The sequence below is a fragment of the Hypomesus transpacificus genome, chromosome 10, assembly GCF_021917145.1.
Source record: "Hypomesus transpacificus isolate Combined female chromosome 10, fHypTra1, whole genome shotgun sequence".
NCBI classification, from domain to species: Eukaryota; Metazoa; Chordata; class Actinopteri; order Osmeriformes; family Osmeridae; genus Hypomesus; species Hypomesus transpacificus.
In genome coordinates, this window is record NC_061069.1 from 9,988,218 (window position 1) to 10,003,614 (window position 15,397).

Here is a 15,397-nt window from a genome sequence, read left to right on the forward strand (position 1 = left end):
CGTCTCTTTCCCCGTCTCTTTCCCCGTCTCTTTCCCCGTCTCTTTCCCCGTCTCTTTCCCCGTCTCTTTCCCCGTCTCTTTCCCCGTCTCTTTCCCCGTCTCTGCCCGTCTCTGTCTGTCTAAACCTACGGGTGTGTGTGTGTGTGTGTGAGGATGAAGCAGAGTGATCCCACATGTGTTGTCCCACACAGCCTGTCCTCCAGCAGGCTCCTCCCTCGGTGACACCGTCCCCTCTCCCTCTGCACTCCAGGCTCCTCCCCCTCCCCGGACACGGCCAAAGACATGCCAAAATACAGACTTCCTGTTCACAACCCATCTGCAGCCGTGATACAATCACAACACCCCCCTCCCCCCCGTCCCCCCCTGTGACCACGCGGCCAGTTTCCCACACACACGCGGATACATGCAATCACACATGCATGCACACACAGAGACACAGAGAGAGAGAGAGACACACACTAAATTGTATCCATCTGCCTGAGAATAATGACAGTTGTCCGGCTGTGAGAGAGAGAGAGACAGAGACAGGGAGTCGGAGAGAGAGAGGGAGAGACAGAGAGAGAGAGAGAGAGACAGAGAGAGAGAGACAGAGACAGAGAGAGAGAGGGAGAGACAGAGAGAGAGAGAGAGAGGGAGAGGGAGAGAGAGACAGAGAGAGGGAGAGAGAGACAGAGAGAGGGAGAGAGAGACAGAGAGAGAGAGAGACAGAGAGAGAGAGACAGAGAGAGAGAGACAGAGACAGAGAGAGAGAGAGAGGGAGAGAGAGACAGAGAGAGAGAGACAGAGAGAGAGAGACAGAGAGAGAGACAGACAGAGACAGACCTGTCACAGACGCAGACAGCAGGGTGATTTGGTGGCTCCTAGTCTGCGGGGCTGCGTCTACACTTACAGTATCAGTGATGTGAGGGGGAACTGAGCACGGGGAAAGAGATGTGAGGGGCAGGGGGAACTGAGCACGGGGAGAGAGATGTGAGGGGCAGGGGGAACGCAGCGTGGGGAGAGTGCACGGGAGGGCATCCATCACCCACCGCACGAAACACGTTTGTTGCCGTTTTTGAATCGTTTGTGATTTGTATTCGGCGCGTGTTCGCTAATCTCCTTACGCCGCCGCTGGTTTGTGTGAGGCAGGAGGACTCCTGAGGAGTTTGGGAGAGGACATTAGACCCTGAGAGGAGCGTTTCTCCGCTCGCCTGCGGCTCGTCGCCCTGCCAGGGAATCAGCCCACGACAGAAAACAGCCTGTCCTCGCCCCCGTCCTGTGATAGGCCGAGCAGCCACGGCTGTTTGGCCGCGGGTCCGCTGCTGGGCGGGTCGGAGGGCTTATCTCTCCCTGACCTCCGCAGGGCTTCTCTCATGGCCGAGCTGGGCTTATTTGTCTCAAACAAGGTCAGCTTGAGATCTTAACTCGGTTTGATTCAAAACAATATCGTATCCAGTTCTGCAAAGTGAAGGTTCTGTCTGCCAAGTCGGTAGTTTTGCAGTACAGTCGACTGCTCCTCCTCCTCCTTGTTTACCACAAGCAGAGGGAATAAGCCCTAGCAGACTTCCTGCAACCCTAACCACTGTCTCCTCCTCCTCGACCCCCCCCTCACTCAGAGGCTGGGCTAGGCTAGGCTGGGCTAGGCTGTGCTAGGCTAGGGGAATCCCCCTCTTGCCTGGACAGGAAACAACTCCAGCAGTTCATCCAGCCAGCCAACAGAGCCATGTCAACCACAACCACCTCCACTCCTCTCTGCATCCCCCTCTCTGCCCTTTCGTTGTGCTCGCCCACGGGTATCATTTTTCCAAGCACGGGGTAAGCGCCTTCACCTCCAGGCCTCGCTATCTCCCGCCGCGGCAGACCGGAGCACAGTCCCTCCTCTCCTTCTCCAAACCCGCTCCGTCCTGCAGAAGGCTGGCAGAACTCTCCCACGCCCCTGCTGGCGTACCGTCACGTGCCGTCGCCGCCCTTCCTCCTCGGGGGGCTCGGAGGTTGCCCGGGTGACACCGGCGCCATCGGTGACGGCCACGCCCCTGACACAGCCTCCAGCGGAGCAGCTCCACCCTCCAGGGCCACGCAGCCCAGCCCACGTCTACGTCCAGAGCGGGGGAGAACGCCCTGAACATTCCAGCCCAGATCCCTCCAGCCAAGCCATACACAGACCGTAACCTTCCACCCCACCCTCCACTGCGGAAACCTTGACGACAACAGCGCAGTGTTGACTGTAAAGGTCAAAGCCTGACCCGGCTCATGTTGCTTAGCTCCCCCACCCCCTTCCCGAACGTGGCCCTCCACGCCCTGACCCCGGGTCAGAGGTCAGAGGTGTTTCGTGACATGCTGTTTAGTCTCTGGTAGCCTTGCAGACCTCAGCAAACTCTCCCATGTTGTCAACACAAAAGTCCCGCTGTCGGGTTCTGAGTGTGGTGGGTGTGATGACACGAAGGAGAAAGAGAAAGAAAGGAGGCCAGGGAAGGAGGGAGGGGGAGACTGGCTGGCATTCACCTGGATGGTCAATTTCAACACTCTACAGTACATCCTCTCCTCGTCTACTCTCCTCATCTCCTCAGGCCTTGATCTGAGACCACAAGCTGCACGGCTGTGGAAAGAAAACGGAGGCAAAGCCAACGGAAACGTTTTGGCTCCTGGGGGAGAGTCTGGTTTTGGAGGGGAGGCAACGGAAACCCAGAAGAGGAAGCGAGTTCAGAGTGTTGAGACGCAGCCGCGTGGCTCTACGTGAAGGGGGGTGAGCTTAGGGTTTACCGGAACCCTGTGGCGCACGCGTCTGAGAAATGAGCTGCTACACACATACAAGGAAACCAGACCGATAAGCACGTGTTTGCATGTACTGCGTGTGTCTGTGTGCTGTGTGGGGTAACCTTGGGGTTACCATGGATGACGAGCTCTCCCTCACGGCCCACATTGCTGCGGTCTCCCGGTCGTGTAGATTCACCCTCTACAACATCCGGAAGATCATGAGATACCTGTCTGAGCACTCCACCCAGCTGCTTGTCCAAGCACTTGTCCTCTCCAAGTTGGACTACTGCAACTCGCTGCTCGCCGGTCTCCCATCATGCGCAACCCGCCCTCTTCAGAGAATTCAGAATGCAGCGGCCCGTGTGGTCTACAATCTACCCAGACGCTCCCACGTTACCCCGCTCCTCATCTCCCTCCATGGGAGGGAGGGAGGATGGCTACCCATAACGGCCCGCATCAGATTCAAGACCCTGGTACTGACCTTCCGAGCAGTGAACGGGACTGCGCCCGACTACATCAAGTCTCTCCTGCAGCCTTACACCCCCACCCGCCACCTACGGTCTTCTTCAGACAACCGCCTGGTGGTCCCACCTCTCAAGACCGCCCGGTCCCAGCACAAGCTCTTCTCCTGCCTGGCACCCCAGTGGTGGAATCAACTCCCCACCTCCATCAGAGACACGGACTGTCTCTCCACCTTCCAGAGAAGGCTCAAGACGCACTTGTTCCGGGAGTACAATGGTACTTAGGAATGGTTTGCTGAATCCAACGCTAGTTTCCTCAAGGTTCACAATGACTCTTGCCTAGACTGTTGCTCTTGTTGGTTAGTGGTAGCTGATTTAAACTGTTGTATTCTTCTTTTTTAGTTAATCCTATTTTTATTGCTTTCCTACAGGTACACCTGCACTTAGAGATTAATGTTGTGTAATTTTAACTTGTTTAACTACATGCTCTTATGGTTTCTTCCCTTTAGCACTATTTTTTGGTTGTTCACAATATGTACTTCTTGTTTTTTGACTACCCGCAATGCTGTGGGGCTATCTTGTTGTTATTATCAGTGACCTATGCACTTTGTGAAGCTCTCTCTTGGAAGTCGCTTTGGATAAAAGCGTCTGCAAAATGAATAAATGTAAATGTAAATGTGTGTGCGTGCTGTGTGTGTGTGTGCAGGTGTGCAGAATTGCGTCCCTAATAAGTCAAGGAAATGAAAGCAGGGAGACAACCGAGTTCTGGAGAAATCCTTGGTCACAGTGAGTCCCTCTTGTATCACATCCACCGGGTTTATTTACTTTGAACCAAGCCACCGTTCTGGACCAAGCCACCGTTCTGGACCAAGCCACCGTTCTGGATTCTATAGCGTGTGGAAGCACCAGGTGCAGTAACGCACGTGTCAGCTGACCCCCGTGATCAGCTGACCCCCGTGATCAGCTGACCCCCGTGATCAGCTGACCCCCGTGATCAGCTGACCCCCGTGATCAGCTGACCCCAGCTGGTTGGGACGGCACTGTGACACGTGACATCTCGAGTTCACAGTGAGCGTACGGCCGGGATGTCGACACGACCCCTTGACCTCTGGACAAACTGCAGGCCTGCGGCTGTGACAGGACCTGGGAGCCAGAGGAGCCTCCAGGAGCCTCCAGCAGCCTCCAGCAGCCTCCAGGAGCCTCCAGCAGCCTCCAGCAGCCTCCAGCAGCCTCCAGCAGCCTCCAGCAGCCTCCAGCAGCCTCAAGCCACTGAAACACACTTCAGACGAGCCACTCGAGTATCGAGCTGTTTGGACTGAACAACATCTCTCCGTCGATGCCTCCCGCTACTCCTCGTTTGTCTCGTCTCTCTGATTCTTCCACCCACTCACCCCTCGTTCATCCGCTCCCGCACCCCCCCCCCCCCCCACGCTACTCCTCTACTTCCAGTAACAGACTACCTGCCCGGCTAGGCCTTCCCAGCAGCGTGTGTGTGTGTGTGTGTTTGGGAGCTGACAGGACCTGTACCTCTAGACGCTGTGGGATGGGACCGGGCGGGTGTGTGGGTGTGTTCAGGGAGGGGGTAACGTCAGACACAGCCGACTAAACACTGGAAACATCCTCCTACACTCACTTGTTCTTTACTTTAGCTGTCAGGGGAGAGACTGAAAGAAGCTCTTCGGGGATTCCGGGAAAAATATGAACAAGTGTGTGTGTGTGTGTGTGTGTGTGTGTGTGTGTGTGTGTGGGGGGGGGGGGGCAACCTTTGTGTCAGTGAGTCAAAGAGCCGGGCCAATCTCCTGGCCACCACCAGCGACGATCACAACTCACGAAAGGCATGATGTCAGCGGGGGGGGGGGGGGGGGGGGGGGGACAGATGGAGGGCTGAGGAGAGGAGAAGTGAAGAGAGGGATGAGGAGAGGAGAAGGGAGAGATGAGGAGGGTTGAATGGAGAGATGAGGAGGGTTGAATGGAGAGATAAGGAGGAGTTGAATGGAGAGATGAGGAGAGGTGAATGGAGGAGGGCAGGGCTGTGGCCATGACTGGCTGGCTATCAGGTTCAACGCCTTACTGGAAGCCAGCGGTGAGAAAGACAATTTGTCACAGTTAATGTGACTGACTGGAACGCAGGCAACAACAGGAGAGGATGACCAGTCGGTCCTGTGTGAATTACGTCATCTTCTGGAATAGTCCGTATTGGCTAACCGACAGGATAACACGCTGAATCACACCTTACTTTACAAATGTGCTTAAATGAGGGTAATGTTTCGTATAAATCTAAATCTATCAGAATACACTCACTCACGCATGCCAAACACGACTCAGGTTGTTGTCTATACTCCACAAATAGATCACAGCTTGTGATTTCTCACCCTAACCCCCAGGTTCACAGAGGTCGTTTGAGGCCAAGTGTCTATCAATAACAGACCAAGGTGAAAGACAGGACCTCAACAAGACGGAGCGACAGAACCGAGCAGGAAGCTTTTTCATTAAAACGCAGGAGGAAGTGACTAAACCAAAATACAGCGGCTATAACAGGGAGTGTCGGATAACTGTCGGTAAACAATAAAAACCTTGTCTAACCTCCTATTCTCATACATGGGAATGACAACGGCTCAGCGAGTGAAAGAAAGAAAACGAATTGAAGCCTTAACAAAAACAGTCGCTTCTCAAAAAAAAAAAGGACACAACGTATTTAACAAAAGGTTGAACCATTTGTCCTCTCTCTGCTCCTGTAGCAAACACACTGAGAAGAACAGTGAAAAGCAGACCTACCTTGGGTAGCGGTCGTCCCAACTGCGTGTACAACTTATTCCAAAACTGCATGAGCGACATGAGTCCAAACACTCCGAGAGGAGCACACACACTCCTAAATCACCTTCCCCTATTCCTGACACCTTCTTCCATGTATGTGCTGGCTACAGTAGTAGTAAGAGTCTCTTTACAGCTGATGTTGCTCAACAACAGCTCTCTCTCTCTCTCACACACACAGCCCAGGTAGACTCTGTCCAGCTCCACCCTCTCTCCCGCATGGCCTCTAAAACACACTTCCTGGTTTGCCAGAGCTGCCAGGTATTTGCATAGAAGGTTTAGTCATATTGATTGTGGTCTGGTTCCCCAGTGCTCAAAGGTGGTTGGGGAGAGAGCAAGAGAGAGAGAGAGAGAGGGAGGAGAGGGGAGCAGGGGAGAGGGAGGAGCTTTCAGGAAATGATGCTTTTGTTGGTAAGTGACTCGAGTTACTGGCAGTCCTGCCCATTTTACTGTACATGGTGTAACTCAACCGCGCTTGTATAGTAAACACTGCAGCGTGCTGGAGGGTTGGAAGCTTCACGCCTACCGCTTCACTTAATGGTCTGGGATCAGTACTTAATGATTATTATATTTAAAGACTGGCTGACAGGCTATAGTGCTAGGCGGCTGGCTTGGCTTATTTCGGTCTCGGACTTTTGTCAGTCTGACAGCAAATGGGGATTCAGTTTCCAAGCTGCTGTTTGTGAGCGGACTGAGAGGACCTGAGAGGCAGACTAGTTTACCTCCAGTCCGCTTTAAGGAATTTAGATTCAAGAAAAGCAGAAAGAAGACTGAGAAAGAAAAAAAAAGTTTCTGAATCTGAAATTCAAATACTGGTCACAGGGTAGATCAAATAAGAATAAAAAAATATGTTTTTTTTTACTTAATTTTTTGGCATGGTCACTATTACACATGTTGGTGTTTAACAGCCATCAGAACCTGGTTAAATCAAATAATACAACTCTGATCAAGCGCAAGACTGCAAGGGGCAGAACCACAGACCTTGGGTCCAGTAAATCCGACTATGGGATGGAACATGGTTCATCCACAGACAGAACACACTCTTCCAAGCCACTCCCAACTCCACAGGGCGTAAAGACTAACAGAGACTGTTTAACGACCTGCTGCACATTTACGGTAACACTTGACTGTCCTAACAGTGAGGATCTTTTTAGCCTTCTCTGAAAGTTCCTTGAACATTCCTGGGAGACTCCTGCTGCTCTCCTGGCTGAAGAGCCCTCCGTCCCGGGGCTAAACTGGAGGCTGGCCTTCAGAACCACTTCCACCCCCTTGTTCTCCGTTTTTCTCACTCTGTCTGGATGTCTTTTGTCTCTCTTTAGGTCAAGGGCTTCCAAAACAGCTAGCCCAACGTCATGGGACATTCAAAGCTTTCCCATTGGGCTTCCCAAATGAAACAACACCTTGGTATTTTGCTCAGGGAAACTTTATTTTTCTTATTATACCTTGACTTTTGCAGTCTGTTCTTGTTAAATGTTATTTTATCAATTCTTTCTCGAATACATCCAACTTTCTACGTAAAAAAATACGTAACCTTTTGGGATGCAATCCAAATCTGAAGAATGCGTGTCCGAGGAGATACCAGAGGTTTAGACATATTACGAGTCTCTCTTTCTCTCTCTCTCTGACAGGAAGTGGAGTAGAGCAAGTGTGTGTGTGTGTGTGTGTGAGAGACAGAGAGAGACAGAGAAAAAGAGTGTCACATAATGAGTGCAGCTGTTCACTGTTTGTGGGTTAGACAGCGGTTAGTAAATGTGCTCTCCTAGCATTTTATTCCAGTAAGTCATGTTTTTTTGTGAAACTTTCGGAATCCTGTTACACCACGCGGCCCTTTGCCAGGGCTTAGCCAGACCTGCAGAGCGCCGTGACGACGGGGTCATCTGCCGGGGTCATCTGCCGGGGTGCTCGTGTTCCTGCACACCACTGAAACTGCTCTCACTTCCCACTGAACGCTACTGAGGTTTACAAAGTACTATGCAGTGCATCTCGCTCTCCCTTTGACACACACACACACACACACACACACACACACACACACACACACACACACACACACACACACACACACACACACACACACAGAGAGCTGTGTTTACATCTCTCTCCAGCCAGGGTCGTATGGACAACAAGGTTAACTACAAATAAACAATTATTTTTTATTTCTTTATTTTTAAGCAGAAAGACATATGTGGGTGTACGCTTGTTTTGATTATCTAAAATTCCTCAGAGGAACGTCCTGTGCCCTGGGTCTCCAAACACTATCAGCATACTCTGATAGAGCTCCACGCTACTAAAGAAACAAACCAACCACCATTGCATGCTGGGATGCCAAGGCCTAACGAAGACCTGGCATGCTAGCTATTAGACCACTGGTGCTTGTCACTATAACACCACAGCCATAGCGATGGAGGACACTGATGTACATTTTCCTCATGAGTATTATTTGCCTAACTGGCAGACAAACTGTGATGTGCTAATCTGTGCAATGATATGGAATGACAGATGCACAAACCCACACAAACACACACACATGGAAAGCCTTGACAAGTTCTCGACGCTGTTTGCAAAGGGCAGCGGGGCCATATATCCATGTTACAGGACAGGGAGAGAGAGAGAGAGACAGAGAAGGAGATGTGAGACCGGGAGGGAGAGGAGAGGTTGAGTTGTTAAGAATTAGCCATGACTCACAACCCCCTGACTTCCAAATGTTTTCTGCATGCCTCACGACATGTGGAGGCCCTTTTTCTGTCCCAGAACAGCTGAGAAAGCACACACACACACACACACAGCCAAGAAAGACTTCAACAGACGCGTCAGACAGTCCTCTTGAGTAGAGAGAGAGAGAGAGAGAGAGAGAGAGAGAGAGAGAGAGAGAGAGACAAATAGAAAGAGAGAGAGAAAGAGAGAGAGGAGTCGGGCCAGAGTGGAAAAGCGTTGAACTCCCGCTTGGTTCACCAGAACTAGCGTACACACTGAACCAAGGGTGACGCATCTTCGTTCTCCTATGATGCCTCCGCCCGCCTCTCCCCTTCCTGGGCGGCCGAGGTCCGTCTGAACCCCAGCGCCCCTGCTAGGACCAGCCCTCACATCTCCCACCAACACAGGAGCAACGGCTGCTCCTCCATGCCTCCAGCCAAGCTGGAGTGGGACTGCTGGGTTGGAAGCACATGACAGAAGTAGCCCTCCGTTCAGTCCTTGGACTCTTGGCGGTTCTTACAGTGTGCTTCCGTGTGAGTGTGTGTGTGTGAGCACGTGTGGCCTCAATTAATGTATCCAGATGAAGTCAGATAGTGTGTGTCTCTCTGCCTCCCAGGCACTACATCCACTGTGTGCAGGGCATTCAGGCCTCTGGAACAAGGTGCTTAGAATGTAAACACACTACATGGGCTCCCCCCCCCCCCCCCCGCCCAATCACTCACAACCCCCCCCCCCCCCCCCCCCCCCCCCCTCCCCCCCAGCTCATAAACCCCACCTCCCAACTCAATACTGGCAGTGCTGGATGTGAGGGGAATATTAATGGCTACTTAGTTGCCCATGACTGCTCTCATATACGAAGAGTCATAAGAGAGACATAAGAGTCAGTGGTCTGTGTTATTGAGCTTATCACCTGGGGGGCAGGATCCCCTTTCAAACAGACCAATCTGGAGCAGGGCGACAATGAGCGGGCCTTCATTAGATATGGAGAGGAGGAAAACTAAAAAGGAAGACTAAATATATTTAAAGAGGAAGTAACACTATTTTTTTTTTTTATCAAGATAACCACAGCGACGAAATTCTAATCTCTTTCCATTCACAAGTTTAAACCAGAAAGCCTGGCTTTAAAAAAACGGCATCACAGACACAACTTGCGCAAACATGAAGGAAGACCTGAATGGGGAAATCATTTACGTGAGCCCACTTCCTGGTGTGTCACCCACATTGGGAGATACTGTTTCTGCAGCTACGTATGGTGGTCACTAGCACTCAACCAGCCAGGACAGGGAGCTTCTCCATTCGGTCTCCACTGAAACTAGGCTTTAAATCAATCAGTGTTCTTCTGTGGTAGGCTGAGGAGCAGAAGGGTCTGCCCTGCAACGCTGAAGACAGGAGACCAAAGACAAAAAGGACTGTGTGTGTGTGTGACAGAGAGAGAGAGTGAGTGGAGAGACGCAGACAGACATCAGTCGAGCCTGCTACAGAGTGAGAGAGAGACCCTGCTACAGAGAGTGAGAGAGAGACCTTGCTACAGAGTGAGAGAGAGAGACCCTGCTACAGAGTGTGAGAGAGAGACCTTGCTACAGAGTGAGAGAGAGACCTTGCTACAGAGTGAGAGACCCTGCTACAGAGTGTGAGAGAGAGATAGAGACCCTATTACAGAGAGACAGAGAAACCCTACTACAGAGCCAGAGAGAGGCTACTACAGAGCGAGGGTCAGCCTACCTGAGGGAAGTCTCCATTCCTGATGGCAGGGAAGTCCACATCATGAAACCCAGAGTGGCTGAACACGTCCATGTGCACGTCCTGGCTGCTGGCGTTCAAGTGGTATTGCCTGAGGAAAAGGTCAAAGGTAAACAGGTTTAGTCGAAGCCTCTTCTGGGAACATTTTCAGGAACCAACTGCCACCCTCCAGACAAAGTTCTGTTCTTAGTGTGACGTAATTTCTGGGAAATGGTTTTAAACCAAAACTAAAAGAAACAATAAACCCAGTGAAAACTGGAGGGCTTGAAACGGAAATATCACTATTTTCACTTCATGTTAATAAGGTACACAGAGAGCTCGCTAAGTTAGCTCACTGCCACCAGCATTGTGGAACTCTTATCAAAGAGAAATAAAGGCTGTGACAGTGACTGCGTCACTGTGGTCACATCTAACACACACACGGCCTCTGACGTGACAAAGATAACGAGAGTTTGAGGGGTAGAAAGTGTACGAGAGAGAAAGCGGCGGAGCAACACACTGAGGGAGAACAGGGGGCCAGAAAGACAGGAAATGGAGAGATCGTAAAAAATAAAAAATAATAAAACACAAAAGTGCAAGGTAGAAAGTCCATACCCCTTCTCTGGTTCCAAATTCCAAGACAGCCCCCCTGACTGAACGTCGCCCATGCTGCCTTTCTCCCCACAGCAAAGCTCCACACACGTCTAGAGACGTGGACGCTGAAACACAACAGGACCTGACGTTCCTCTCTGTCCTTCTCAGAGCTCCAGGCTCCATATGAACAACTGCTCCTTCTCCCCCCCCCCCCTGCCACCCTCCTTCCTCTCCTGGGGCAACGCTCCCTGTCTTCCTGGGAACTCCGCTCAAGAGGAAAATCACCAGCCAAGGTTCCAGGGAACTGGCTGGACCGGGTGAGCTGTATCTGCGTCAAACACCCCACCCCTCTCTTGACTTTCTGTTTGTGTCACCAGCCAGGACAGCAGAGTACTGGTGTGATGACAGCAGAATGAAAGCTCTGGGTTGGCACACACACATTCACCCACACTCTCGCACTGTCAGAATGAAAGTAAAACGTAAAGTGGTGTGTGTGTGGGGGGGGGGGGGATCATGCTACGAAGCCGAGATCCTCCCTGATCCTGTGTGATCCCTGCTCAAGGGGGGGGATCAGAGCAACCCGGGGCAGCCCGGACACTGGTTTAGAGGAAAACCCGTTGGGATATGGCGAGATAGGGGAGGGGAAGTAAGCATTGGGCACACAAAGAGAGACAGGAGAAACAGAGAGAGACAGGAGAAACAGAGAGAGACAGGAGAAACAGAGAGAGACAGGAGAAACAGAGAGAGACAGGAGAAACAGAGAGACAGAGAGAGAAACAGATAGCGAGAGGGCACAGAGAGAGAGAGAAACAGAGAGAAATAGAGAGAAATAGAGAGAGACAGAGAGAGAAATAAAGTTCCCAGTCATTCTGTGTGTCAGGGTAGCTAGCCAGGTCTTTAGGAGTTTTGCGCGGCGTAAGCCTTATCTAGTGCAGGAATCCCCGCCCTGGCCCTGCAGTCTAATGAGACAGTGATAGGACAGGCTTGGCAGACAAGACCAGACTCAGGTGGAGGACGCTGCGTTCCTGCACAGCACAGACCCTGGGCCCCAGCCTCGGAGGCGTTCCTACGCCAGCCTTTTGGGTTTTTAGTGCTGTGTGGACGGCCCCCTCACGTCACGTCTTGGTCCTGTACTGCAGCGTACAGGCTGAAACCCAGCAGGACAGAGGGGGGACAGAGGGAGGACAGAGGGAGGACAGAGGGATGACAGAGGGGGGACAGAGGGAGGACAGAGGGGGGACAGAGGGAGGACAGAGGGATGACAGAGGGGGGACAGAGGGGGGACAGAGGGAGGACAGAGGGGGGACAGAGGGAGGACAGAGGGAGGACAGAGGGAGGACAGAGGGGGGACAGAGGGAGGACAGAGGGAGGACAGAGGGAGGACAGAGGGGGGACAGAGTGAGGACAGAGGGGGGACAGAGGGAGGACAGAGGGGGGACAGAGGGAGGACAGAGGGAGGACAGAGGGAGGACAGAGGGAGGACAGAGGGGAGGACAGAGGGGGGACAGAGGGGGGACAGAGGGAGGACAGAGGGAGGACAGAGGGGGGACAGAGGGGGGACAGAGGGAGGACAGAGGGAGGACAGAGGGAGGCTTCTCTCGTCATCCCAGATGATTGATTCCCAAGCTGCTACCCAGGAATAAACGGCGTCTGGATCAAATTTCCAGGAAGAACAGCCGAGGTAACAACAAGTCTTCACAAGACAAACCCCCAGGGCTCTGATTAAGACTGCCCTTTTGGAATCTTCTTCTTCTTCTTCTTCTTCTTCTTCTTCTTCTTCTTCTTCTTCTTGCAAGGCCAGGGTTCACAAAAGACAAGAGTGACCCCTCCTTGTACTGACAAATAACAAACCCGCAATTCACTTGCCCGTAAGCGGACGAGGCCATCAGCCCGGCTCTGAGAGACCGCCGGGTTTACAGCGGTTTGGCGTGGCAACAGACGGGGGATGCACTTTGACCCCCCTGACGCGGCGAAGGACAACTCACCTGTTAATCCCTGTGGACGACTCATCATGTCACCCGTGGATTAACTGCAAACTGATTAACCCGCATCCCAAACACGGTTAAGCAATTACATCAAAAGAGCTTAAAGTCTTCGTTCGGTATAAGTCTGAAGAATCTGCTTCTGGAATTCATTCAAACAAACAAGGACTGATGTGTTTTTTATGTATTAAGACCCTTAAGGAGGCTGGAGAAATAACAGTTTTACACTCCAAAACAGAGTCTTTATCACGTTTGAGTTTCCGCCAACGGTGTTGGATGACTGCGGTTTCGTTGTGAAATTGAACCAGCATGCACCTAGGCACTGGAGGCCAGACACTGTTTACAGTCTGACCCCCTTGATAGGCTGGCTTCACCTGAACCAGCTGGACCAATCACCAGCTCAGATAGAGCCATGTTGATGTGACAGCTGCCACCCACACCCCTCCGACCATCAGGGCTTTGTTCGAATTAGCGCCAGTCGACCAGAAAGGGCCCACTGGCACAGGGGAGGGTGCCTAGATCGGGAGGAGGGAGGGGGAGCTAACAACGGCAAGGTATGACATCATCAAACAGGGACAGAGTCCCCTAAAAAAGGTAGAAGGGAACTTCTGGTGGGATCTCAACATAGGGTGTTTCTTTGCGTGTCAACTGAGAGGATATCAGTGCTGTTACTTGCAGCAGTTTGAGGGGGAGATCATTTGGAGGTATATGTTAACGGGATGGAGGTGGACGGTGGGCTTTTTACTGCAGAGTAAAGGACAGGGCAAACCCACCGAGAGCTCAAGGACGAGAGAGCAAGTGACTGTCGTTAGCTCAGCTTAAAAGATCAGGTCTTAAACACACATTCGAAGCATACACACACACACACCCCGTCCTGCTCATGTACATCCCCTGTCTCTGTGTGTGTGTGTGTGTGTGTGTGTGTGTGTGTGTGTGTGTGTGTGTGTGTGTGTGTGTGTAAAGGACGTCAATAAAACGACAGGCTGGCGGCCCCTGACTCAGAGCCAGAGTGTAAACACAGATTGGCCCATTCACAATTCCTCGTGTCATGTGACCAGTCGTTCTGTCGGGCCTGGACAGCGCTGAAGAGAGGGCGAACAATCAGCGACCTATCCCCCCCCGTTACTACTGCCAAAGCAGAATCGTATGGTTACTTTGAAGGTGAATAAACACCTGTGGATTTCTCTTTCTCACCATCTAAAACACGTCACAACCTCCCTCTCACCATGGTTCCAAACGGCCGTGTCACCAGCTGCAGCTGGGTTAACCTGGGACCCACCAGGCTAGGTTGGAAATGCAGCCGTTTCCCCTCGTGGTGAGACACACATTACAGCGGCTGCCACGTTTGTGCAGAGGGCTCTGCTCAACACTTGACGACATTCGAAACAGCCTCTGACTCAATGTGAAAAACCACAGACCCCCTTGCGCTGGCGTCATCAGAGTTGCAGTCCCCACTATGCTTTCAAAGAACCAGCCGCCAGGGGAAGAAGAGAGGTCTTGTTAATCAGCAAGCTGGGGTGGAGGGAGGGAGGGTCTGTGTATGTGTGACAGCGTGACTAAGTGTAAGGATTGAGAAGAGGCAGAGGCCAGGGAAACAGAGAGAACATGAAGCAGGGTTGCCAGATGCAGAGACACTAGCACCCCCCCCTCCTCCCCCCCAGGTCGCCCGACGCCAAGCAGTCCCCACACAGGAAATGAAGGAGATCTAATAAAGCGTCAGAGGGCCGAGGGCCCAGGCCCCCCTCCTCTCCTCGGCAGGGCCACAAGTACAGCACAACCTGCTCACAACACACTGCAGATCAGCCCTGCTATCGTCTGACGCTTTTTAAAGTCCGCCCCGACTCGGAGCTTTTAACCTGCCAACACTCGGATACCCCGGGTCACAGCGAGCAGCGTGACCCGAGCCCCGGGAGACAGTCTGTCCTGCCCGTGGGTAAAGCTCCTACCAAGAGAGCACAGTTTACACAGGTCAGGTAACGGCAGGATGATGCGAAATGCTACTGAACCACCCTTGGAGACGATGGTCGTATCCCAGCGTGGGAGCGTGAGGGAGGAACCGGACTACGTTCCGTGTCGGAGTAGGACCGACAGAAGAGGCCGGGCGAGGAGGGGAGAATCCCGCTGGTTACTTACTGGTTTCCAGATTGCATAGGACAGTGGGCGCTGTATCCGGCCTGCTGTGCGTAGGCCCAGGATCCAGAGGGATACATCGAAGTCTGCAACACAAGAACACACATGTTTTAACAGTAAGGCTACACAATACACAACAGAAGCCAACACCTTTTTTTTTTTATTCTTTTTTAATTCTTCTTTTTTTTTTCTAAGAATACAGGAAATGTTGACGACAAAGTAAAGGTTTGGTTTATATACAAACATTTCCCCAAATGTCCCAAGTGATACTTT

The 15,397-nt window shown here is 52.1% G+C and overlaps 1 protein-coding gene across 4 annotated transcripts in view; it reads right to left on the reverse strand.

Annotated features, from left to right (window-relative positions):
• si:ch73-63e15.2 (protein strawberry notch homolog 2) overlaps window positions 1-15,397 on the reverse strand; it is a 41,388-nt gene that overhangs the window by 13,804 nt on the left and 12,187 nt on the right. For 2 of the 4 annotated variants that reach the window (XM_047028283.1, XM_047028282.1), the window contains exons 3-4: window positions 15,128-15,210; window positions 10,422-10,530 (exon numbers count right to left, since the gene is read on the reverse strand). In XM_047028283.1, the coding sequence (XP_046884239.1) occupies window positions 10,422-10,530; window positions 15,128-15,210 (192 nt within the window). Of the gene's footprint in view, window positions 1-5,969; window positions 8,015-10,421; window positions 10,531-11,033; window positions 11,469-15,127; window positions 15,211-15,397 lie in introns of those variants that run through there. The other 2 variants (XM_047028284.1, XM_047028285.1) reach the window with 2 other exon arrangements.